General features: G+C 34.8%; 1 protein-coding gene across 1 annotated transcript; it reads right to left on the minus strand.

Moving 5' to 3' along the window:
• On the minus strand, positions 1 to 24,213 carry LOC112726828 (uncharacterized). The gene is made up of 9 exons (XM_029290571.2): positions 23,951 to 24,213; positions 23,740 to 23,792; positions 11,201 to 14,275; positions 9,781 to 10,020; positions 4,115 to 4,876; positions 2,847 to 3,698; positions 1,949 to 2,653; positions 932 to 1,843; positions 1 to 766 (listed from the first exon to the last, which is right to left on the minus strand). Exons 3-9 carry the CDS (start codon positions 14,234 to 14,236, stop codon positions 86 to 88), a joined length of 7,188 nt encoding a protein of 2,395 aa, XP_029146404.1. The 5' UTR covers positions 14,237 to 14,275; positions 23,740 to 23,792; positions 23,951 to 24,213; the 3' UTR covers positions 1 to 85.
• Positions 24,214 to 27,878: the final 3,665 nt, after the last annotated feature.

Consider the following 27,878-nt stretch of genomic DNA (forward strand, 5'->3'; position numbering starts at 1 on the left):
TTATTCGAATTTACTTTTACCAGTCCGATTTATAGTAGGAAAATTTTAACAAAAATGTTATGTGCCACAAAAACTAGTCACTAAATCAGGCAATATCTGCTGCAAAAGCTTTGAGCTTTGGACAACTAAAAACGTATAATCTTGTTAAGACAACAGACTGATCTAACAAATTCTGCATTCCAGAACAAATGCATCTCAGCTCTGGCAAAGCCCATAGCACCATAAAGGTCAATTGGGGGAATAACATATCAATCTCTTTATTATTTGCATCTTGGGGAAATGCTTCATCTTTTGCAACAATCTCCTCTAACTCCCCACATTTTCTCACATCTAAATGCCTTAGGTAGTCTCTGGGAACTGATGCTGGAAACAGATTTTTTATTCGTTTACATTCCTGAACACCAACTCCCTCCAGAAATGGAAAGCTGAAGGGACTTGCTTTGGGATCATTGTTCCAAACATGCCTCATACTTGGAAGCTCTTTCAAAACAATTGTCCTCAGGCGAAATGTAACAGGATCATCATGTTTTGCTGATGTATCTTTCACGTCAAATATTGCCTCAACATGTTTACATTTCCTCACTTGCAGCTGTTCCAAATTACTTAGAAGAGGAAGTAAATGAGATGGGAGAACTGCATTTGTTAAAAAGTCACAACCATCCACCTCCAAATATTTTAAACCGATAAAAGACCACTCAACTGGGATTTCTGATGAGCCAACCCATTTCCCTTCCAGTTCAGGATAATTATTCAGAAATAAAGCTGTCTGAAATAATTGAAGAAAATGATTATTAATATTATTATCAGCTGATCCAATAGAAAAGTAATTGAAGTAACACATCTTGGTTTGGTTCTTTTAAGTGGGAAATAATCGTCCACATCTCAGTCATTCCATGATTGAATTCGTTAATTAATTTATAAAAATCCGCACCTGATATAAGAACTGCTTTCCTAGTACAACGTTGAGAACCTCTTGAGAAAATTCGAAGACCAAATCATGTGGGTCGTAGAGAGAAGCTTGGATTTTTCTTGAAGGATCTACATCTCTCAATTGTTCAGAGAAGATGGTGAAGACCGAAACATCTGGTTCGTAGAGAGAAGCTTGGATTTTTCTTGAAGGATCTTCATCTCTCAATTGTTGAGAGAAGATGGTCATCTTGGAGCACATCCATATCTTCACCTGAGCGAGAGAGGGTAACTTCAAGGCAGCATTGCCTTGATAAAAGCATTCCAGGCTTCTCAAATGTTGAAGACTTATGCGCTTTAGCTGCTCAAAGATGATCTCTTCTGTGGCTGTTTCATCATCTTGCTCTTTTTGCACTATGTCTTTCAATGATTTACAATCATAAACGTACAACTCCTCAAGGTGCTTTAAGCTTCCTGCTGCAGAGGATGTGAGCAAACACTGTAATCCATGACATCCAACCACATTCAATTTTTTCAGATTGGTTGGATATTGCTCTATTGCCCTCAAAAGTGGACAACGCCAAACAATTAATTCCTGGAGCTTTGCCAAGCAGTCTAACCCGCCAATGGAGCTTAGCTCAAATAGGCAGCTTAGGGACAAGTACTCTAAGTGTTCAAGGAACTTGGGATTTTGATGGGGGAACAATATCTTCTTGAGGCTTGTGGAATTCATAATGCCCATTCTCTGTAACTTGGGTGTCCGCCTCCCAAGTATTTCACACTGCAAAGTAGAGTACTCATTATTCACATCATCATCAAAGGTTAACATTAGTCCCCTTAAATATTCAAGTTCAAGATCCTCGGACTGCTGTAACCATGACTTTAGCACCCAAGTGTCCTTCGATTTCATGCTCAAAGTTTTCACCTTGGAAATGTCCTGTTAAAGACAAAAAAAGAAGAAAAATAAAGGACATGCTTACTGCTTGCCTCAGTTTGTGTTTAATTTGGATTTTAATAGATAAGAAATTAAGAGAATAATCACCTTTATATTTGAGAAAAGGGGTGGTCTAGTAATTGGAGGGCTATTTCCTTGTGGTGTCTGAAATAGGTCAAATTTGTTGCAGTTGAACGGATACAAAATGTTTAACTCTGGACACTCAAAAGTGAACATTCCATCATAAAAGTGAGCGAGTTGCGGCAAGTTATACAATCTCAACCGTGTTAGATAAAGAAACACAAACTTTTTTGTTTCACCACCTCCACCGCTATCTTTCTCAACAATTTCTCGCAGCTCATCACAAAAATGTACTTCAAGTTGCTCAAGCATCTTAAGATTTGTAGCTATGGCTACAGGAAACAAGGCTTTCAGTTTTCTACAAGACTTGACAGACACCTGCTGCAGATTTCGAAAGCGGCTGTCATTTTGTTTATCCTGTTGGGGCCAAACGTGAGTCACATTTGGTAGCTCTTCCAAAGTGAGCTTCTCCAACTGGAATGTTCCCTTGATGTCATTCATTTCAAAAATGCATGTGATGTTTTTACAATTTCGCACTTCCAATTCTTTTAGGCTCTTCAAACATCGAAGAACAAACGATGGAATTGCAAATGATTCAAATTTACACCTTTCCAACGTCAAAGTCTTCAAACTGTGAAACCAACCTTTGTCAAGAGCTTTTTCAGTCTTCCAGCCTTCTTCAAGTACCGAATGCTCGGAAACACTTATTTTGTCCATACCTTCATAATATTTCTGCCAACATATTGCAAATAAAGTTATGATTCAAGCACATCCCAAAACACAATCAACTTTCTATCCATAATATATGTATGTAAATAACTCTTAAATCGAGTGCAATAATCGAAAATGAAGTGTGATGAAAGTAACTCGATTTTACCTTATTCAAGTTAAAAAGAAAAAAGAAGCTGAATGAAACACAATTTACCTTCTTATTGTATATATGTTCTATTGTGGCTCGTAAATCACCATTCCAGCACAATCTCTTCTCTTCATCACGTACAACATACACTTTTTGCATAATTGTTGGCATGGTTTTGATTTCTTTTTCAGAGAACTTTTCCATTTTGGGGCAAGCACTCACCACGAATTTCTCCAATAATGGAAACTCAAGAGAATAAATCTTGGAACTGCAGAAACTTTTAAGATTCTTCAAAGATACAAGTTCAAGAGCTTTCATTTGTTTAAAAACTATCTTATTATTAGTCCTGCTCTGTTCATTGACTTCATCTACTATTTGACGATCTGATACAATAATATCCTTCAGAGATTCACAATTGGTTATCTTCATTTTGACGAGTTGACCCAAGCTTTTAGCTGTTGAAAGTGTCATTACATATTTCATGCATTTACACTCTACCACTTCCAAATTGGTCAAGAAATTGAAACGTATTTTCTTCTCTGAAGGTACTATATTATCCAATTTAGGACAATTCTCTAAAAGCAATGACTCTATTCTTTGAAGAATTGCGTCATGTTCAAAGCCAATCTCCATAAGACAAGACAAGTTGGTTAACCTCAAGGTTTTTAGCTTTGGAACAACTCCTATTTTTTCATTTCCATCGGAAGAGGACTTTTCTTGAGACTCCACCAACTTGTAAAAGAGACAATTGTCCAGCCATAGGCTCTTCAAATTAGGATTGCTGTGAAGGAAACGAAATAGAATCTCGGTGTCCTCTAACCAGGACAAGCGAAGAACTTCTAACTTGTCTCGTCGATAGCGACTTGACGAACTTGTATGCTGTAACTCAATATGCATCGACCTCAACTTATTCATTACCTATATAGGAAATAAATAATGAAATCATTATATAATTTTGATGGTTTTCTTTTACTATAAATTGAATTTGTTCTGATTTCAAGTGTTTGGTGAGTAGTTAAACATGAATAATGTGGTGAGGTATATTAACATAAAAAGAGTCATAATTTTTTTTATAAGGTTTGGATCAACACATGACATCTAACATACAAGTTAGTATAATTTCTTACTCAAAAATGCTATGGGCACATAAAAAATCAATCATTAAATCAGCCACCATATATATAATTTAACTAATTTTCAAATATACTTTGTATTTCAACTTGTATTATATGGGAGTGGCTGATTTGGTGACGGATTTTTTTGTAGTTATTTCTTATTGACTGAGATATTTACGTAAATTTAAATAAATTTTTTGAAAGGCTGCTTGATATTACCTCTTCAGGAAAGAGTGGCTTTCTTTGAGCAGATGTTGCGGCTTGAGAGGACGAAAATGTTTCATGAAAGAGCTGGCTTTCTCCAAATAGTTCAAGCTTGCGACAAAGTTCAATAGACAGCTCATCTAATTTTTCACACTCCAATTTACAATGTTCTGGACAGAAATTCTTGAACTTTGGTAGCTTAGAAAATTTAATGGAGGTTAGCTCAGGAAACACCAAGCTATCAGGATCGCATGTGCTGCTGCCGCTGTTGTCGCTGGTACCATTTTGCACTGCTACAATTTCCTTTAATTTGGAGCAATCTGATACAACTAAACGTTGCAGTTTTTTAAGCTGATGTTTAGCAATGGAAAATGGAAATATATTTACCAACTTGCGACAACCATGAACTGTTATGTTCTGCAGAGATTTCAGTTGAAGTGTCCCTTCTTGGTCTTGCTCGCATCTCACTATCCTTTCCAGTTTTCCTAGTGATTCCAAATGAACATCCCGCAATAAAGTTTCGTAGTGACGAGCATATCGGTTCTGATCGCAGGTTAGGTCAAATATAGTTTCCATTGACTTGCAATCAGTAACTGTCAAGCTGCTTAGTCCTTGAAATATTCCCTCCATGTCATGACCGAAAACACTCACCAATTGATTGCATTTTTCAATGACCAGTGTGTCCAGTTTCTCAACCGGGACGTTAAGATTCCATATCTTTTTCAAACTGCTCATCCTGCTCAGTTTTATATTCTTCAAATTTGGAAAAGTAGCATCCTGCATTGATTTACAGTAACAAGATAATTATCAAATTAAAAGAACACTGCTAGATTGCACGAACTATACTGCGAAAAGAGGGTAACTTGATTAATTATTATAAAAAGGAGGTATGTTGTTTTTGGTCACTCAAAATTGAACATAATTTTTCAAAATGAGCTTTTAACTTTAGAAATGCAACTTCCGTCAACTTCAGAAAGGCTTTCATCTCACAACTATTAGTCCTGCACTCCTACCGTGCTCATGTGAATGTCATTTTATGTTGTATTAGGATTAGAAGGAAGCCGAGCTGATGCGAGCCAGGTCAAGTTCAAGCACCCACAAAAATTAAGCTCGACTCATTAACCATTAAACCTATTTGTAAAAGCTCATACTCATCTTCTACCACAAATTTATTAACTGTTAAGCCTATTTGTAAAAGTTCAAACTCAACTTCTATTCAAATATAATGAATATAATTCATAATTCTATATAAATAAATTATAATTTAGATATAAAAGGAACTATCAATTAATGAGCAATGATAGGGGCCAGCAACTTTTGTGATTAGTAGCCATCAAATAGTCATCAATGATGATCTAATGGTGTGAGATTGGTGTGAGATTTCATCCAATGACTCATCTTTTTCTGCTGGCTACATGCTGGCCAAAATTCAATAAAATTGCTGGCGCCTAGACTTTTCCATAATTTATTTCATCTATCATACTTATATATAAAAATTAGGCGTATATGTAAAATTGGAGTCAAGTACTATTTCTGTCTTTAGAATTTGGGATAAAAATCAAAATCATCTCTAAGGTTGAATTCTGCTTTAAAATCATCTTGTTGCCAGTTTTTTCAGACAAAATTACCCCTTATGTTCGTGAACCCTAGTTCGTGTTGAAAGGTATATTGGGGATGATGATACTTGGTTTGTTGATTTTGACGGTAAAAAAAGGGGGTTTAAATTTAGTTTTGAGGTAAACTGGGAGACTGAGACTCAATATCATGTTTGTTGGTTCAAAGACTAATACTAAAATTTATGTTTCTGTCTCTAAAATTTCAGTATTTCAGTATTTCCAAAAAGTAGGAACATAGGGGACTAAAATATTTAGAGATATAGACTGAAATTTTAATAACATTTTATACCTAAAATATCCTCATTTCAATTAATTAATTCCAATTTTACTCTTTGTACAAATTAAATTAGAGTTTTATTTTTGTTTCAATCTCTGTCTCCCACTTTACACCAAACAGAATATTGAAATTTATTTCAGTCTTTCTGTCTCTATTTCTCCACCAAACGCTACCTAAGAACTAAAATAGTAGGAGTAAAAATGGTCAAATTCGTTTAAAAAGATTATTTGTGTTTCAAATTGGTCTTTAAAAAAAATTAATCAAATTTATTCTTTAAATATTATAAGTTAGTCACATTAATTTTTCTTTTATGCTAACAATGTTAAATTATATTGATGTGGCACGTTAAATAATACTACATTGATCACAGTACATATTTGACCGTTTTAATTGTCTATTCACCTGATAAGTTTATGTAATTAAATCAAATTAATTTTAAATTGAGAGGAACTTTGAGGCATTAAAATTTTTCAATTTAAAAATAATTTGATCTAATTTGTTAAATTTGTCATATTAGCAGCCAATTAGAATTTTCAAGCGTGTAATATGATGTCACTTAACGTTTCATATTAGCAAATTTTGATATCATGAGCAATAAAAATGGCGAAAAAGACTTAAAATTTTTGAAGGAAAAATTTAATTAAAAAAATATTTTAAAAATAAGTTATCATTTAAAAACGAATTTCACTATTTAATCAAAATAATATTTAATCCGTAAAATTATATATTATTATTATTATACATTAAAAGTGAAAAAGTCATAATATATTATTAATATAAATAATTACAATAAATAATATATAATCGAATAGTTTATGAGTGAATGAGTGAATGAATTGAGTTTATGTAATCTCAATTTCAACTCATTTAATATACAAGAATGGCATTTTTCAACTAGTTCAATTAATTTTAGAAAATAAACATGAGCATTGTTTAGAAAAATAGAGGTTTAATTATTTCATCTAATTTCTATAATTTTATCGAATTTTCAGTTAAATTTTTATATTTTTTTAATTAAATTTTTATATCATAACAAATTTTATAATCGAGTCTCTATTAATAATAAACGTTAAAAAAATATCTATGTAGTATGAATTTATTTATTTATCCATCCTTTAATTTTAACCATGATTTTTCTATTTTTTTTTCTCTTTGGTCATAACATGGGCCAAACAACTCGACCTACACCAGATAGAAGACCCGAACAATAACACCAGAATCCGCAACCTACATCAGATCACAACTTCAATTGAATTTAAATTATTAGGGGTGTTCAAGATTTCGCCTGAATTCAAGACATCTTTTGTCGAATTTAGGTTTATTGTTTTTACTTAATGTTATTTTTAAGTCGGATTTAAATTATGTTTTGAGTTACTTGACCAGCTTCGAAGTTATTTTTTTATATTAAAAATTTATATTTTAGAATAAAGTCAGTCATATTACATTTTTATATTTTAATTAATATTTTTTATATTATACAGTATTGTTTTTGTTTTTAAGTAATTTATTTTGATATAAATATAATATACTCTTTGTTAAATTTAATTTTTAAAAGTAAAATTTTATTACTTTAGTAGATAAAATCTATAAATTTATATATATATATTAATTTTATATCGGTTCGATCCAATCTAACTCTAATTTATTTTAGATTGAGTCAAAATAAATTCGATGACATTTTAGGTTTGGATATGGGTCAAATTATACTCGGCCCGACCCATGAACATGTTTACAAACTACCACACACCAAACACAATTACCGCATTTAATATCTACAATACTCTACAGCTGAGGCTTGGAGCTAATGGCAGAATCTGCTGCCTCACAAAAAGCTGCACCCGGATTCAAGTTCTATGAAAGAAAAAATGAACCCTTAAATAAATTCATATAGTGTTTGTGAGTATGTTGTGTAGGTGTGTAATATATGCTTAATGCCTAGAATTAGGGGATCTGACCCAAAAAAAAAAACATCTACAATACTCTCAATGCGCAATTGAAAGCAAATGGAGGAGGGTCATTCACGAGGTTGCGATTGAAACATCAACGGTCTAGATGACCCACCGATTTCTAAAGTATAGAAATCGAATCCTTTGATTTTTGGGTAAAAAAATCGAATTTTTTAATTTCTGTTTCAAAAATATTAAAAAATTTGAGATACAGAAATTAATCCCTCCAATTTCGAATCGATGAATTTAAAAAAGTTTAAAACATACAAATCAGATAGTCTGATTTGCTTCTATCCAATGATTTTGTGAAGCACACTTCTCAAGCTTTATCATTCTCCCTCTCAACCCCATAACCAAAAAAATTAGCCTAGACTTGACGACTTCAACAATGACTTCGTTGTTGTCTGGCTGTTGCTGACGTCGACTCCACTACTAATTGTCCCTTCCATTTAAGCTTGTTGTGAAGATGTCGTGATTTTTGTGATGAACGTTGATGGTGTCCCTGCCTCTCTTCTCAAGGACCTCCGGTGGGGATTCATGCTTCCGGAAAGATGAGACTGTCTACAACTCCTTTTCCACCCCTCAAAACTAACAGAGATGCGATATTTTAATCTTGTGGATGGAACGAGACTGAGCCAATGGCTCCAAGGACGAGAATGGGGGACGAGAATGGGAGATACCGTGAACAACCAAAAAAAGAATATTAATGGTTCTTTTGGAATTTTTTTTAAAAAAAGTGCTCTCATTTAGGAATCATATTTTTACATGTAGTGTTTTCATTAAAAGAATATTCTATGAACTTTAACATCTTTATCACAGTAAATATTTAATTACAAAATCTAATATAATATAAAAATTTAATTGAATATATATATATAAACTTAATTAAAACTTCGATAAAATTATCTTAACTGGCGAAGTAGCTAAATCAAAAATAAAATTCTCCAATTAATTACTAATATCTATTACTTTATGGCATAGTTGTAAAACCGAATCAGATCGATCGATTCCACCAAAAAATTGGTAAATCTGACCATCAATTAGTTTGGTTCGTATCTTAAACCGTTTAAAAATGAAAATTGGTGTGAAGTGCCGGTGTAAACCGACAAAAACCGGTTCTATAACTATGCATTCTATGGTGCTCCATAACACTGGTTGCAACGTCTCCAACCTGCCACGCTGCCATTGTGCTTCTTAATGTTATATACGATAAAAACTAATTATATAGTAAACACTTGAATTTAATAATTTTATAAATATCTAACTCTATTTTTTGAATTAATTATATTTTTAATTATGTATCATTATTAATAAAAATATAAATTTTACTAAAAATTTATTAATCTACTTTATCTATTTTAATATTAGTATTTTAATTAAAGTTATCTGTTTTGATATTAATATTGAAATTTATTGATATTATGAATTATTATTTTTATTGTGTCAAATTAAGATATTATTATAGTAGTACTAACTAATTTTATATCTATCTTTATATTAGTTGCTTTTAAAATTTGAGACTTAGTTATTCTTACAACGTCGGTGAAAATATATATTTTAAATTTTTTACTATTTTATATTTTTTATTTACGTGAGATCGATTTTATTAGTTTAACTAGTAATTTATTAGTTGAACCAATAAACCAATAAACTAATAGTCTATGGTTCGATTCTTACATGGGCTTTTACATATTTTAAGTATTTTTTTAAGTGAATATTAGTGTGAATTTAATATTTGGAAGTAAGGGCCACCAAAAGATTATACATCTCGGATCAAAGTCAACAAATGTATAATAAAAAAAGAATAATAAAAATGGAAACCCACAAATTTTACTTACATACCTTAGCAACTTTTACGGGTACATCAGCGAAGATATTCTCCATCCGGTAGCATTCACTAACATAAAGGCTTTGAAGCTTCTTGAGATTCTTGGCCAACGAGAATGGCAACAAAGATATCAAATCGTTACAACCACTCACATCCAAATGGATTAAATTTCCAAAATCAGAACTTTGGTCATTCCATATTTGGTCTATCTCGATAGACCTCAACTCCAGTCTCTCTAATTCTGAAACTTCAACCTGCCAAGTTTAATAAAACAAAAAATTTATCAAATTGATTTTCTCAGCTCTCAAGCGTGTGATATTTCATCGTATTATTTTATTTTTTCGCAAATATAATTTTGCAAATATAAATATCAATTACTAGATTACATATTTATTAATGTTCAAATTTTCTAAAATTTTATATGCTCACTTGGTGTAAAATTTAAAGAGAAATATTATTTGTACATTAAAATCAGCCACTAAAATTATTTACCAATGTATTTGTGTATAAATACATGTGTAGTTTAATTTATTTTCAATATGTATTTATATTCCAACATATATTTTATACTAGTGGCTGACTTTGGTGGTTGATTTTAGTATACAGAGCATAACCCAAATTTAAATCCACAATCATTAATTATAGAAGCAAAACTCATATTTTCTTTCGCATATTTAATGGGTCAATATTGCAATCTTTATTATTTAAATTAGAACATAAATAAAAAAATTGATTACATACACTTCAATAGTGTGTATAAAGAGGATTGAGATACTTAGGCATGGTTTGGTAAAAGTGAAACTTTTCGAAGAAATTTTTGCCTCATTTTATTTTTAGTAAATAAAAAAGTTTATGTGCTTGTACTTACAGTTTTTTAAAATTATTGGTGTTTTTGAAAACATATAAGGAAGAGATTTTTAAAGTTAGTTTGCATTTATTAAAATTAAGAAGTCTAATATAATTTCATACATTAATTAATATTTAAATTTAATTTTTACATTAATGTCTATTATAATATTTTTAAATTTCAAAAACTATTTTATGAAACAGACTTGTTATTGCTTGTGTTTATTAAAAGTCATTTTTAATTTAATTTACCAAAGATATATGAAAATGTTTGCTAACCAAAATAAATTAGCTAAAAGTTATTTAACATTTATTAATTATTAAAACAATTAATGAATGATAAATAGAGCAAGTTTTGTTCCTTTTTTTTGTCTTCCTATCATTACTTTTAACAATAATATAAATAAAATTAAAAAAAATTATGTGTAAACAAAAAATCAACTATCATATAACAAAATTATAAGTAGAATCAATTTTTTTCCCTCAACAAAAATGTGTGTTACAGTCAATATCTGCATGAAGGTGTGAATACTTTAAAAAGTTGAAAAGAAATAAATAAAAATATGCAAGATAGCTTATAGATCATACCTTTTCATGAAATAGTATTTTGGTGCTTGTTGTTGTTGTTGTTGATATGGGATAGAATCCACTAAAGCTTTTTAGAGATTGTAGTGTCAGATTGTGTAATTTAGGGAGCTTAAGCATCTCACTTTCATCAGGAACAATCACCTTTAAAGAGTCACAATCAGAAGCTTGTATTGTCTCGAGAGCAGTTAGATGCTCAAGCAAAGAACGCGAGAAGAGATACTTTAATTTTTCACAAAAATTGATTTTGATGGCTTTCAAGTTTGCAAAAGAGGACTCAGAAAGTAGACATGAAGAGAAGCATAGTCCCTCTATTTGCGTCACTTTATGGAAGCATAGTCCCTCTATTTGCGTCACTTTATGGAGTTCAAGAGTCTCTAGTTTCTCAAAAGCCTTCTCATGATGCTCCTCCCTGTCCTTTGGATGAATAAGAAATTGGATATCATGATTATTTTGAATGGCTAGATATTTGAGATGGGGAAAACCTTTCAAATTCAACTCATAAAACAGATCTTGAACACCGTTGAGTTTTCCCAGCAAAAGATACTCAACTCTTTCGAACAGCATTTTGATTCCCTTATGAGAATGAATGTGAATGCCACCTTTTTGATGTATTGCCAAAAACCTCGACAATTCATGCTTTTCTGGCATTTTGAAATCTCTCTCCAAATATCCATTCGAAGAGCCAATGACAATTTTGTAACTAGATAACTTGTCAAAGAACAAGTTCTCTGGCAGATGGTCCACACTCTGTATTTGTATGTCAAGATTTGTCAATTGATTCAACTCCCCCAATTCTAATAGGCTAGCATTTTCACTCTCATCATTTTCGTCTCCATTAATAACCTTTGGCCATTGAATTTGAGTCTTTCTCATGTACAACTCCTCCAAAGAAGTAAGACGTGAGATTACATCGGGTGGAATGACTCTAAGTTTAGGGCAATTACTTATGTCTAGGGTTTGCAACTTAGACAAATCCCCTAATTCAACAGGCAAGCAATCAATATTAGACCCTGAAAAGCTAAGAATTCTCAGATTCTTCAGGTTTTTTATGATGCTTAATTCCTCACTCAAACTTAATTCTTCTTTGGATGAACTTAGCGTGCAATGCTCCAAACAGAGCATTCTGAGTTTGGTTAAACAACCAACAGATGAATCGGACGGTGACAGATTAATGCCAGTTAAGATCAACACTTTGAGCTCTTCCATTTGTTCGAAGAACTTCTTTGGAAGTTTTAATTGTGGATCATTATTGATAACTTCCAAGATTTTAAGTCTAGCACATGTCATTCTCTTAGTAATGGCATCAATGATATCACAATGCCGCAAGGAAATAGCAACATACCTTCTAACCTCATCATCATCTGGCCATTCATCTACTCTTACTTTGTTCAACATGAGCATGTGCCTCTCCTTGAATGCTATCGACAAAGCCGCATTGCGAACAAGGTTTTGCATCGTGTAACGGTCACTTGAATAGCTGTCGGCCAACAACCCTGACTCTCTGAGCTTCATAAGCATCACTTGCACTCTGCTTCTGGTGTCCTTCACTGTGTAGATCCCACGAAGAAAACCCAATCCAATGCATGCTCTCACCAGATCTGAAACTAATGCATCGTTATCCATACAAGCACAAAGCAAGAAGGTTATCCTGAGCTCCTCGTTTTCTAATAGATCGTAAATCACCCGTGTAGAATGCTCAGGTGTTCCTGTCATTGTCTGCGTTTCAAACTTCTGATAAGTATCCTGCCAAACCAACCGACTTCGGCCTTTCAAGGCCTTCGCAGTTGTAACTAACGACATAGGTAATCCATCACATTTTTCGACAATCTGAGCTGGCAATTCTCCGAATTCAGTGTTTTTGTCACCTATTCCTGCTATCTTATTGAACAATTTCCTTGCGTCCTTCTCGTTCAAGAGTTCCAGAGGAACAACTAGTTTTGACCTTACATCCATTTGGTTCAGCACTTGCCTCACCTCTGAGATAAGCAACACCTTGCACCCTTTATAGCGCTCTTCTGTTGTCAACGCTATTACCGAATTTGAAGCTGAAGAAGAAGAGGAAGCATCCGAGGCCTTCTGGGAATTCATCATCACACCATCTGCAAGGGCTTGTTGCTTTGTCTCCTCATTAGGAGTGCTTGAGCCAAGGGACTTCTTTCCTTTTGGATTCTTCTGCTTTCCATCACCACTCTGCCATGGAATCCCCAATATATTCAAATCAACTTTACCGTAAAGATCATCGAGGATTATAAGAGTGCTCTCCTTCTCTTTCTTCAATCTCTCTCTTATTCGACTTGCTCTTCCTTCTTCACTTTCCTCGTCAAGTTTCATCCACAGCATGTCGGCAATCTGCCCTTGAATCTTTCGGATGTTTGGACTTTTCGTCACATTCGCCATGATCACCACATCGAATAGCTTCGGCTTTTCTTGATCGTTTTGAACTCTGTTAACCGCTTCCATGACTAGAGTGGTCTTCCCCACACCAGATGGCCCGTGAACACCGATCATTCTAGCACTTGTGTCTTTCAAAGCATTCGTGATCTCTTCCATGGCCGTAACTCTCGAAGGAAGGCTTTGATAATCAACATTAGACAAAACAAGACCCACTGAAGGTGGCCCTCGACTACGTGATATGATATCAAACTTTGCCTTCTGTAACTGACTCTCGGCTTTTCCTTTAATTTCTATTGATTTTTTGCTAAGAAAATATCTTGCTGGCAAATTAGGAGGAAAGCCAGCTAAACATTTCCCATGGGCTTCTTCTTCTTCTTTTTCGAACTTTTTATAGGCATCAATGATTGTATCAGCACCGTCCAACCATTTTGACACGTCATCGTATATTTCTCTCCCATGGCGGTCTTCATCCTCTGCAACCCTATCACCCAGCTTCTGTCGCTCTAGCCTGAGCTTGTTAACTTGATCTTCTAGATCGTTAATGTTTCTTTCAAAGTACAGGAGGTAGTTCAGCTCTTGCTTTAAGATCTTTGTTGCCCATTGGACAAGCCAATCTGGTAAAGGAGGTGTAGGAAGAGCCATGCTTCATTCTTGATCTTGTGCAGCTACATCTTCTTTCTTCTGCATGTATGCACATGAAATTGCAAATTCAATCATATAAAAAAGGTCATTTAATTTGCATATTTACATCAACCATGATATTGATATGATAAGTGCATACCAAAATTATCTACTAATATAAAATACATATTAGAATATAAATTAAATAGCATATGTTTTTATACGTAAATATATTATGACTGATTTTTTTTTTTGGTGACTATGTATATTTTTTGTGACTATATTATGACTGATTTTAATGTATAAGTAGTATTTTTATATTTAAATTGATATTTAGTTAAAAGTCTACTTTTGTGCATTATTATTGTGAACAATTATGTTATCTGTACACTAAAATTAGTCACTAGTATAAAATATATGTTAAAATATAAAATACACATTCAAAATAAACTAAATAATATATCTATTTATACACAAATATAAAGTAACTAATTTTAGTATACAAATAGTATTTTTAATATTGTAAAACATAAGAGTATTTTTATTTTTATGTGGCAAAAAATTTGGATGATGACTACTCACATGAAAATGCCTTTATATAAAAATATAAAAATATTAATTACACATTAAAATTAGCTACTAAAATTAGCTATTATATATTTGTGTATAAATACATGTGTAATTTAATTTATTTTTAATATGTATTTTATCCTAATAATTAATTTTAATGTATACCCATCATAATTAATAAAATAATAATTAAAAATTATTAAATAATTTTAAAAATTAACTAAATTACTTAATATAACACGTGAATATTTGAACTATCATCTTTGTATCAAAATATTTTTATGTAAGTAACTATTAATTTTTATATTTTAGGTACAAAATAAAAGTACGTGTGTGTATTTGAGCATAGAAGGTGATACGTTACCTTTATCCTCGGTCGCCCGAAATACTCGGCACACAAATATCCGAGTATTTCATCACGTTAAACAAGCTCGGAACAAAAGCAGATAAGCTCGGCCTCACCCATTCAAATAAAAAGACACGTGCATCATAAAATCGGTCCCGTATCAGCCGTCCGAAAATCTCGGCACGTGATCAGGACCGAAACAGCATCACTCAACTGAAAATAGGAAACGTGCTCAACTAGTTTATAGCACCAAAACAGAATATCTCAACTAACCTATAAATTAGGACTTATCCACCAACGGGCAGAAGACAACTTCTATAAAACCTAGCTGATATGCTTGGCTAGGTCTCAGGTTCTATCACTCTCATTCTCTCACTCTTTTCTCTTACCGACGAACCAATCATGAAGTCAAAAAAATTGTTTTTCTCTTGAGCGGATGATTATTTTAATTCTTATGTGGATAATTATTTGATTGGATTGTGTTTAATTATATATAATTAAAATATGCTAGATGTTCAATTTATTAGATATGCAAATGATTATTTTTATCCTTAAGTGGAAGGTTATGTTCATTAAGGGTGAGCAATGTCGGTAACGGTGTGTGGCAAACCAAGCAGCGACGGCGAAGAAGAGCCCGACAACGCCGTTTGTTTCCGATCTAGAGAAGAGCGATGTCGATGAGGGTCCTTGTTGACGAACCAGCAGTGGTGAGGAGAATTCCGGCTGTGATGATGGAGGCTAGTTGATGACCAAGTGACGGCGGCGGCAGAAGGTTTGGGAGAAAAGCTGATAAATTAGGGTATAATGAATAGTTAAAATTTTTGAATTATTGAAGGTTTTTGGTTTGGTAATTTGAGTGGAGTGTTTTGTTTTTTAATTTCATTGGGTTAAATTTCGAATCTGTTCAGATTTTTCATTGTCTACCTAACGGAAGCTCGTTTTCCAATTTCTACACCCTCTCCTCGCTTCCTCTCCTACTTCTCTCTCCATTTGTTGTTTTTGTTGCCGTTACCGTGAGCTTTCTTTTTGATTTTGCCCCGTCCTTCTCCTTTTTACTTCTTCTTTAACATCCGCTTTCTCTCTCCTTCTTTTTTTAGGTGCTATTTACACTCTCTTTGCTTTAATCTCTTTCTTTTTTCTTTTTTCTTTTTTCTTCGAATTCCCATTCTAATTGTTGTGTTGTTGTTGATGGTGGTGATGTTAATAATGTTGAGGTTGTTGCGATGGTGTTTATATGTGGGGTGAAGTCGTGATGGATTAGTGGTGAGGTTGCGAAGGGAAGACGACAGTGGTGCGGTTGTTGTTGATAATGATCGGGGCAGTGATGAATAGTGGTGTTGTTATGATGGCAGTGATACGTTGAGACAGCGACAATGACACTAGTAAGATAAGATGAAGGGTGCGTCGGTGGATCAGGTGCAATTGGGGTGGGGTGGAGGTGGAGCCATGAAAGTTGAAGGCTGGGTCTTGGGGATAAAATTAACAGGGTGAAATAGGAAATTTTTTTAACTTAGAGTTGACCAATAAAGAATCATCAAAAAAAGATAAAATTAAATTTATTTTAAACGTTAAGAATAAAATTAAATTAAATTAAATGTTAAGAATCATTTAAAAAAAAGGGCAATTTACGCATCTAAATTGTTTGATCCCTAATATTACGCAAATACATTGTTTCAGTTTTTAATACGCAAATGCATTGTTTCTATATTTTATGTAAACTGCTACTGGCAGTAGCGGTTTACGTGTGAGTGTGTGTGTGTGTGTGTAAACCGCTACTGGCAGTAGCGGTTTACGTGTAAGTGAGTGTGTGTAAACCGCTGCTGGCAGCAGCGGTTTACGTGAGTGTGTGCGTGTGTGTAAACCGCTACTGCCAGTAGCGGTTTACGTGTGATGGTTTGCCTATATAAACCGTGGTTGCAGCCGCGGATTATGTGTTTAGAAGGTTTGAGGAGTTTTCTAGAGAGAGGAAATTGTAGAGAGAAGTCAGAGCAAGTTGTGAGCGGGCCCCAGGTTCCTCAGCGGCGACTTCTGGCGAGTTATCATGGCAGGCAGGAACCTGTACCGACTGAACGGCGTTGCGCATATTGCCGGTTCTATTGGTGACGAGGTTAGTTAATATTTATTTTTTTTCTAGTCTTTGCATATCTTAGTTAGAAAAACGGTAGGTTAGGTAGAGGAATTAGAATTTATAGATTAGTCGTTGTATCCTGAATTTAGGGTTCGCATGCTAGGATGTTAGTTCACTAATCTTGGTTTAGTGTTTTTAGTTTTTCTTGGTTAGTTATAGATATGCCTAGTTACCTGAAATTTAATTCCATTCAATGAATGTTATGCCCGCTAATTAATGTTGGTTTAGTTTAGGGAACGGGATAGTTGACATTAGTGAATTATTATAGTTTGTTTAGGATATTTGTATGATATGAAGTTTTAAATTTTAAATCTTTAAATATTGGATGTTAATAAGTAAATTATTTGTGTTGTTATTTTCCCTATCGTGAGTAGGAAATTTTTTTTAAATATTATATACGAGAATTTGCTGATGGTTTAAGGTATTCGTATTCGGTTAGATATGGAAATCTGTTTAAGGATAGGAGAATTTAATTGCACTCTGTTTTCGTTTGTTGTTCTGTGCAGCCCAATAGGTGTATATACAGTGTGAGGCGGCAACAGAATATGCCCATGCATGAAAGGATCATCCCGTATTTAGAGCGGGCTGGATTGTACCATTTGGCTAGGCTAAATAGCCAATGGTTCTGGTTGGATGAGCCACTCGTTAGTGCGTTCGTTGAGAGGTGGCGTCCTGAGACGCATACGTTCCACATGCCTTTCGGAGAATGCACAGTGACATTGCAGGATGTGGCATTTCAGCTAGGGCTTCCTGTGGATGGGGAGGCTGTGAGTGGTTGCCTTGGTGAGTTTGAGACATACATGGAGGGTGGCCGACCAGCTTGGGAGTGGTTTGAGGACCTATTCGGTGAGCGGCCCCCACCGAATAAGGTCAAGCAGATGACAGTACACTTTACATGGTTCCACGAGAGGTTTAGGGTGCTACCACCAGATGCGAGCGAGGAGACTGTCCGCATATACGCACGGGCCTACATCATGATGCTGTTATCGACTCAGTTATTTGGGGACAAGAGTGCGAACCGGGTTCATATACGATGGTTGCCATTTGTGGCAAACCTTGATGGCATGGGGAGGTATAGCTGGGGTTCGGCCGCTTTGGCGTGGCTGTACCGATGTATGTGTCGAGTAGCAAACAGAAATGTGACTAATCTTGCGGGCCCGCTCCAGTTACTTCAGAGTTGGATATTCTGGCGGTTTCCGTCTCTTAGGCCGGCCGGGTTTGAGGTTTTCTCTTTCCCGCTGGCATCAAGGTATGGGTTATGGTTTTTTAAGTTTAACAAATTTATTGGGCATATTTTAAATTTTGTGTCTCATATGACTTAAATTTAGGTGGTCTGCCTACTTACCTCCTAATGATGGAAAGGAGCAGAGGGTCATTAGGTATCGGCTTGCATTGGATCGACTGACCGCTCGTGATGTAAGTTTTATAGCAGCAAGAGTTTTAATTTTTGTTTGATCTCTATTCGTGACTAGATATATACTTGTTATCGTAGTCCTTGATGAGTTCTTAAATTTCAGATTGTGTGGGAGCCCTACTCCGCGCTTGATGTACTTGCCGTGGTCCATCCAGAGATACTTACAGACGAGCACAGTCGCATGTGGCGAGCCGTGATTGCCTTGATATACTTTGCGGTCATCGAGTGGCATCAGGTTGACAGGGTTGTTCCACAGCTGGGTGGAGTACAACATATCCCCGAGGATGCTTTGAACGTAGACTGGCTGCATGCTAAGGACGGTAGGGGTGGCGATAGGTGGTTTCCCCACTACTATCAGAAATGGCATGAGCATTGGGAGAACCGACTTGATGCCGTCATTTCCATTGAGCGAGTGGCAGATCCTGGCCCATCTGCAGATTACCTAGATTGGTGGTACCGAAAGGCTCAGCGGTTCCTTAGCCCTGGGGCTGCATTTGCCGATCCTAGAGGCACCCAGATACCTCCGGAGGCATATCAGAGAGGATCCTCCCAGGTTCCACGCAGATCACAGCTACCTGATATGCCGGACAACCGTCGTGTTGAGAGACGCCTTCGTGTTGGGACTAGGGACACCGGTCGAGAGTGGAGGTGGTTACATGATGCGATGCAGGAGGATGACGCAGGCGGAGATGCTAGAGCTGAGGTCGATCACCGTGTTCGTCGGGCTAATGCCAGACGTGGGAGAACTCCGGATGATACACAGCATGCAGGCGGAGTTAGTGGGACCGCAGCGACTGAGGCTGGAGGGGATACATTCACTAGCAGAGCTTATTCTCAGATGCCGGAGTTCACACCGACCATGACTATGGATTTAGATGATCAGCTGGTCAGTCCACGGTTTTATGCAGACTTTGCTGAGTTGATTGGGAATGATGCTGGCACGTCGAATGTGCAGTTTGGTGGCCAGTCTTACCAGCAGCAGATGCCGGATGTGCAGATGGAGACCGGAGCTTACCAGCCACATATGACGGAGATGCATTCCCAGGCACATGATTATCAGGGTCAGTATGGGGTAGATCTGAACGTGCCTGCAGGTAGTCCGTTGGATACTTGGTTCACTATGGGGGGCACCCCCCAGTCCGCGTTCGGGTTAGACCCTCCACGTGATGATGTTGGACAGGAGGCAGCCCGACCGACTCGAGTCAGACGTCCAGCTCGATGTGGGACAGGATCTCATCTCCTTGGTGACTTTCATGATGTTGCGAGGGATGATCGCGATGGTTAGCACCATGTGTTGTTGTTTTTTATTTCTCGCTATGTAGTTTATTTTTTGATTTAGGACTTTTATGTTTTTTATATTTGGATGACTGTTATTTTGGGTACTTGTTACTTTATGTTTTATGCCCGTTGGACCTTATTTTTAGTCTTGTTGGAAGGACTTTTATATTGTTCAGTTTTTACCTTATGATTATGTTGAGACAGTCTATTCTTTATCGATCTATTAGCTAAGATGGAAATTAAGCACAATATCTCTAGAAAAGTGAAACACAACTACCGATATTATCATTAACAAGATAAAACAAAAAGACTAAAAACTCATAACTGATAAACGAAATACATAAAGATAAATCTACATCCCACTACTAGATCCTCGCTGAGGGCAAACCCGTCGGGTATGACCGGGCTGCCTGCACAGACCACACCTCTTAGGTCGGCTGGTGTCGGCTTCGTCCATGTTGTTGCGGATGCGGGTGGACCGTGGTCGTCCTTCTCTAGCCCTTCTCATGCCCGGATCGGGTATAACCGTCGGCCCGTCATATGGTGGCCAAAGCCCCTCTGGAATACATGGTGAAAAGGACATCTCATACACCTTAAAGACCTCAGACATGGTGTACACCTCATCAACATAAGTTGCCCAATCTAGGCGTGACTGCGCACAGCATGCGAGGGCATGGCAGCAGGGGTAGTGCAGCGCCTGGAAGTATCCACAATCGCAGGTGCGATCCCTCAGAGAAACCCGATAGCTACCCAAAGAGAATTTCCCTGTGGGAGTCGTCTCAGCCACAGTATAGTCAAGCTGATGCCTATCAAACACTGTCACCGTGAAGCACCTCGATTCCTTCAGATTACGCTCAATGGCCTTAACTACTGCCTGTGAAAACCGGTGCCCGGACCCTAACTGTGCCTCTGCCGTCTGCCCACGGACAACAAACAACTCGGCCAGCCGGAGATATGTCGACTTAACCAAAGACGTCACCGGGAGGTTTCTTGTGCCCTTCAAGACAGAGTTCACACACTCAGAGATGTTGGTGGTCATGTGACCGTATCTTCTCCCACCATCCTTATGATGTGTCCACCTCTCATAAGGCATTCTGTTTGCCCATTCGCACATAGCCGGGTTCTCCGTCCTCATTATATCAAACCAATAGTCAAATTCTACTTCCGTCTTCGCATACGCAGCATTTACCAACCACCTCCGCGCATCCTGCCCCTTGAAAGTGAGGGCAAAATTTGCAGCAACATGCCGAATACAAAATGCCCGATAAGCATGCGGGGGTAGCCAACCACAATCGGGGCTCTCTAATGCAGCCTTGATGCCGTTGTGTCTGTCAGAGATCACGAGAATACCTTGCTGTGGAGTGACATGCCTTCTAAGGTTCGATAGAAAGTACGACCAAGAATCTGCGTTCTCTCCCTCCACGAGTGCAAACCCAACAGGCAAAATGTTTGAGTTACCATCCTGTGCGATCGCCAACAACAACGTCCCGCCATATTTGCCATACAGGTGTGTGCCGTCGATGCTTATCAGCGGCTTACAGTGGCGGAAAGCCTCAATACACGGAGGAAACGTCCAGAACATCCGATGAAAGAAAACTCTATCCTCGTCAACTTGGTCACCCACCCTAACCGGGGACGTCTTCAATAGAGCAATCGAACCTTCCATCGTGCATGTGACTCCAAGGATCCACCGAGGCAGATCTGCATATGACTCCTCCCAATCACCATATATTTGCGCTACTGCCTTCTGCTTCGCCAACCACACCTTCCGATAACTAGGCATGAATCCATAAGTCGCCTCCGTGGCCTCTTGCAACACCTTAATAGACACCGACGCATCAGCTCGAACCAATGGATAGATTCTCGCACAGATAACATGATAATCAAGCTGCTTGTGGTCGCTTGATATCGATGTGGCCATACACGTGTGCGGACCGTTGTACCTCCTAACCTCCCATGTGCCCTTCCTTTTCCGCATGACTATCCGAATCAACCACGTGCACCCGTTACCAAACTCCTTGCATCTCCCTTGGTATTTCAGGTTGTCGGACTCCATAACCTTGTACTCAACTCCACGCCGAATACTGTAATCCTTCACACTCAACACGGCTTCCTCTTTACTCTGGAAGGATTGGCCAATCTGAAATTCAGACATATTTGTCCCATCATGCATCCCCTGCCCCTCGAATGTTGCATCAGCATTCTGCTGTTGGCCGATGGCTTCCAAGTTCAAAGAAGAGAGGTGGGGAGGGTACTCCTGTGTTGCAGAACCGGAACATCCATGGGCTGAACGTCCGCCTCTTGGAATATCATCATCACTGTCCCCACCAATATCGACAGGCTCCTCATCCAAATCATCGTCAAACAGTGCATTCTCAACCCGATCCGGTCCGGCATCGCATTCAAAATCAGGAACAACAGGACCAACATATGCATGAACAGCCCCAGCACGTTCGGGCTCCGGATTCGGAACTGCCACTGCTACCACAGGCATCGATGTTGAGGCACCACCGGCTGGGATCGACTGAGGATTAGGGGCCGATGACCCTGAGCTATCCACACCATCTTCCAACTTTGCAAACAGCTCAGTTACCCTCACCTCCGGAAAACTACGCCTGCAGTGAAACAAGACATGCAAGTCTTCATCCGACCCGATCACGAAGGTCTCATATCTCACACCAGTTGAGACAACATCAATGGGAATCTTGTAAAATAATTTTTTTACCCACTTCGTCCCACACACACCGAGCTTCCGTAATATGCTTTGCTTAATCTCCGCCAACGTATTCGAAGATCGGATAAAAACACTAAGCGGTTCTCTATCTGTGAATTTTACACCATGCCTTTTGCTCTTTTGAATTTTTCCAGAGCAGTGAACCAGAGCCACAAAACTATCCTCTCCCTCCATTTGTGAATAACACTCTACTTCTTCACATTTGGTCCCTCTATGGTTTATATAGGCAGCCCCATTCAGACACACACACGTAAACCGCTACTGGCAGTAGCAGTTTACACACACGCACACACACGTAAACCGCTACTGCCAGTAGCGGTTTACACACACTCACTTACACGTAAACCGCTACTGCCAGTAACGGTTTACACACACACACTCACACGTAAACCGCTACTGCCAGTAGCGGTTTACATAAAATATAGAAACAATGCATTTGCGTATTAAAAACTGAAACAATGTATTTGCGTAATATTGGGGATCAAACAATTTAGATGCGTAAATTGCCCTTAAAAAAAATTAAAAGTTAAGAACAAAAAATATATTTTACATATATTTAAATACTTTTGTCCATCTTTTAAAATATTTTGTGAATATTTTTAACATTAACATATTTAAAAGATACTTTTATCAAGAAGCTAATAATTAGATGAGAATTTTAGTGATTTTTTTTTTATGACTTCTCTTAATGAATTGACCAAAGTTTTATACAACTGTGGACATTAAAGTTGTTGTGAGAATTTTAGTGATTTACTCACTTTAAGAGGTCGAGATCTTCTATTCGAGTAGGGATAACTCTTGTCAAAAGTAATGCGTATTTGATTTTAGAAGAAAATTTTATGATCCGCAAACAACTTGTGTGAGCTGTCTCCCCTAACAAAAGTCTATTCATTTTCCACAAGACGATATATTTTGTTGTTGTTTCTTTGATGAGTGCTCTTAAAACACTATTTCATTTGTTAATATGAAACACTTTTTTTAAATTTTTTTTTTTCACACTAACTAACAAAATTCTTATATATATAAAATTTCATCAGGATAAAGAAAACATTACCTTCTCGTGAACAACTTCTTACTTTGAAGAAAAGAGTGGCCACAATAAACAGCCTAAAAAACAAACGAGAATGGAAAAAACTTAGAAAATAAATAAACCAAAAAGACTTCGAAATTATCACTACTTTCACGTTAACAAAAGTCATCAAGACATTACCAAAAAAAAAAAAAAAAAAACTGCATAACAACTAATTTAAAGTGAGTAAACAAACCTCCGATTCCAATAGTTTGGATATCACGCTTTGATGAGTCGTTGTTTGACCTTTAAGAGAGTTCTATAACAAACAAGAAGCTCTAATATGGTGTGTTTCAATTTTTTGCTCTAATATAGTTGCGGATGGAGATTACTAAGTGGTATCAATATATAGCATCCAAAAGCACTTAAATGCTCTATTAATTATTGATCTTTATGGTTAAATTGTGGATCTATGTGGGTTGTTGTACATTTTTTAAGTATCACTATCAATAATGTCATATCAATAATTCAATATTTAACTGGAGATATGTACGGTAAAGATTAAAAAACTGGTAGGGTTTTCTTTTATGAGTCAATATTGGCGCCCTTCATTATCATTATTATTTTATAAAAAAAATTCTACATCATATTTAAAATAAAATCAACCATCATATATTAACTATTATGTAGTTATATATATTTATACGTATTGATTCACATATATTTTAATTGAATAATTAATTACTAAAATAATTAAAATCTACATTAATAAATGATTAAATATATTATAGGAGAATAATAAAAAGTTTCTACAGTAAAATATATACATATAATAAAACATTTGATGAAACACCAAATATATATTTCTAAATTCTATAAGGTGATTATTTTTTGTGTGTCATAATATATAATAGATAAATATGCAACTATTATGATCCAACTATATATTAACTCACATGATATATGTATGATATTGCAAATTTGTTGGAGTTGAATGCTAAATATATCCACATATTCACAAATTTTATAAATTACATAATTGAACTTGATTCACAATTATAATAAAATTTTATAAAAAATATAATTCAATTAATTAGATTTATATTTACATCGAAATAAGAATATAAAAATATAACAATATAAAATAGTGAGTAATCTTTTGTGTATGTGAAACATTTTGTTATACTATATTATAAAAATGTTTTTATTTAAATAAAAAATACTATTTTCAACAATACGTAATTGATGTTTTTTTTAACTATTTTTCTAAAAGAGATTTGATAGTTAAAGATATAATAACATGAGATTTTTTTAAATAAGGGTATGTTTGGTTTGTAATTTTATTTTTTGTTTTAAAACTTTTGAAAAGAAATTAAAAGTAGTAAAAATAACAAAACTTATGTTTTATACTTTTACAAATTAAATAAGTCCAATCATAAGAATTTTACGTAATAACATTAAATTGTGTTAATTTTTATTTTTTCCTCGGCCAATATTATTAATTTTAGCCAACTTTTTTTAAAATTATTTTCTCATTTTTATATTCTCTTTTTTGCTTTTATCTCCTTATTATCAACCATCCTAAATTCTAACTTTTAACTCTCTAAATTCTAAACTCTCTAAAAGTGAGGATTAAAATACAGAATAATTTTATAATAAAAATTAACTAAAGGTAGAAAATAGAAATTAACCTTTCTTCGGTAATCTTTAGCCAACTTTGCTCTTATTTCACTCTAAACTCTTTCCTCTCATTTTATTATGTAAAAGCAGTTGTAATGAAATTTTTTATGAAAAAATTATTGACTATTGGCATTTTTTTCAAAACGTGAGTTTTACTAAAGTTTTCGAATAAAATAAGTTGTTAATTAATGTTGTTTACAGTGTGCTTCTTCAAAAATTATACTATATATATATATGCCAATTGCCAGTGTTACTATTATTTAATTTAATACTATTTTTTTGACGTGGTGTTTCAAGTATATATCTTTAATTTCTTCTCCATTTGGATTTTACTTGAAACGACTCTGAAGTCGTCTTACAAAATTAATTGAGTCTATTTTTATGTTACCCAAGTTGTCGGTTTGAAAAGGACACTGAAACAACATGATTAGAAATATCAAGTCTTGATTTATATTAATATAATTGTACTCTATATTATATGTTTTATAGATAAAATATTTTTTTTTTGTTCTAATATTTATAATTTTTTTAAAAATTATTTTTAATATTTTTAATTTATGTTAAAATTATTCATAAATATTAATTTCATATAAAATATGTGGACAGATTATGTTTAAATTAATCTTTATATAACTAAAATAAAAAATTTTAATTTAAATTAATTTATCTACGTTTATTATTTTATAAAATTTTATTAGTATTTTTTTTTAAATTTATTTATCACTTTACTCTAAAAGAGAAGCCGTAGTGAAAGATCTTCAAGAGGTGGACGATTTTCTCAAGATTCACATCCTTAATATCAAGTATGTGAAAGGATGGGATACACAACACTTTCATACTTTCATCATTTCGATCATTCTTTCCAAACATCACCAATGTTTTCTTAGAATTTTCAAAATTTTCTCCATTTGGATTTACCTAACAAAATTATTATGATGTTTAAAAATTAATGTTTAATTTATTAAAAATAATTAAAAATTAATATTTAATTTTAAAAATATAAAAATAAATAATTTTAAATATTTAAAATTTATTATAAAAATAAATTAAATAAAAATTAAACATCAAATTATAAGTATCATAGCATTCATTTTACCTAAAACAACTTGTTAAAGTCGTCTTATAAAATTAGTTTAGTCTATTTTTATTTTACGCAAGTTGCAAATCGAAAAGGACTAGAAGCATGAAGTCTTGATTTATATTTGAAGGATTACCATGTGTTTATAACACGCAGCGGAAGAAAAGAAAGTAATCCTAAAGATCTATTTTGTGCTTAAATTTTATTCCAATAATTTAATATATAGATTAGATCTAAATACCTTTAGACGCTTTAGTAAAAATCACTTTCTCCTTCGATGGTACGAAGGCGCTATGTGTATCCACACCGAGACCAACCTTTGCTGTCAACTCCTTGACCAATGGACATCTGATCTAAATTGAGAAACCTCTTACAACTCTTTGCACACCATAAAATTCTTCTCCAAGAATTTGGCTCACATTTATGTGTGTAGAGGTAAAGGAATAAAACCCTTGTGTTTTATTCTCGTCTCTTTTTTTTACATTCCTCTACTCTTGGCATACATATATATAGTATGAGATTTGTTACTGATTTTAAATTTTGAATCTCAATTCAAATTTAAATAATATCTTAAAATTCTAAATCTGAATCCTTCAAATTTATGAATCATATCATAACTCAATTTAAAACAGAATCAGTTAGGATCTCATCTAAATTTAAAAATAGAATAACTAATTATTCTCAAATCTCATTTAATATTCTCAATTATCATACTATTATTATATTCTTGGTGCTAGCAAAAAATATAGTAATATTCCATTTGAATTAATATAATTATTTATTTGATCAAATCAAATTAATAATTAAATAATTCTACAACAAAGATTAGAACACTCGTTAGTGTGTGACCCCATAGGTTCAATACTAAGCGGGTAGTAAATTAGTCATACTAAATTTACTAATCAAGGTTGGCGTCTAGCAACACTCCTCAACGACCCGATAGTATGAAGTAATATATTTTTACTAAAAACCTTAGAAGAACAAAGTATAATTCCTTCCATCTTTCCAGCTCTTGGTTAACCCTTAGAGTATGGTTTAATTGTCAAACTCTAACTTGTTACCATTATTATAATGAACTGTGAATGACCTAAGAAACTCATTTCTTCATTCATTCAATCCCCTTGGCCAAGGTTTTATTCATCTCAGTCATTATAATCATAGAGCTCAAACTCTTTACCGAGAGTTGACGGATTCCTTATTGACTAATCATTAATTCTACAAGTATTTAAATCATACCCAATATCCATTCAACTAGCACCCTAGGGTATTAGGTGTCCAGAATCAAAGTATAATAAATACATTGTTAATTACTATGACAGTCGCAGGTCAAAGGAAACTCTATTACTATATTCATCTTGAGAATATCCTATTGACAAATATACGGTAATTATAACCATTAGGAATTCTCAAAGTGAGTCAGTTCAAT

The sequence above is a fragment of the Arachis hypogaea genome, chromosome 12, assembly GCF_003086295.3.
Source record: "Arachis hypogaea cultivar Tifrunner chromosome 12, arahy.Tifrunner.gnm2.J5K5, whole genome shotgun sequence".
NCBI lineage: Eukaryota > Viridiplantae > Streptophyta > Magnoliopsida > Fabales > Fabaceae > Arachis > Arachis hypogaea.

Coding starts and splice junctions, on each gene's coding strand:
- LOC112726828 (XM_029290571.2), bottom strand. CDS start 14,236: ATGGCTCTTCCTACACCTCCTTTACCAGATTGGCTTGTCCAATGGGCA. Junction 4,877..9,780: donor TACCCGTAAAAGTTGCTAAG/GTATGTAAGTAA, acceptor AAATCAATGCAG/GATGCTACTTTTCCAAATTT. Junction 3,699..4,114: donor AGCCACTCTTTCCTGAAGAG/GTAATATCAAGC, acceptor TTTCCTATATAG/GTAATGAATAAGTTGAGGTC.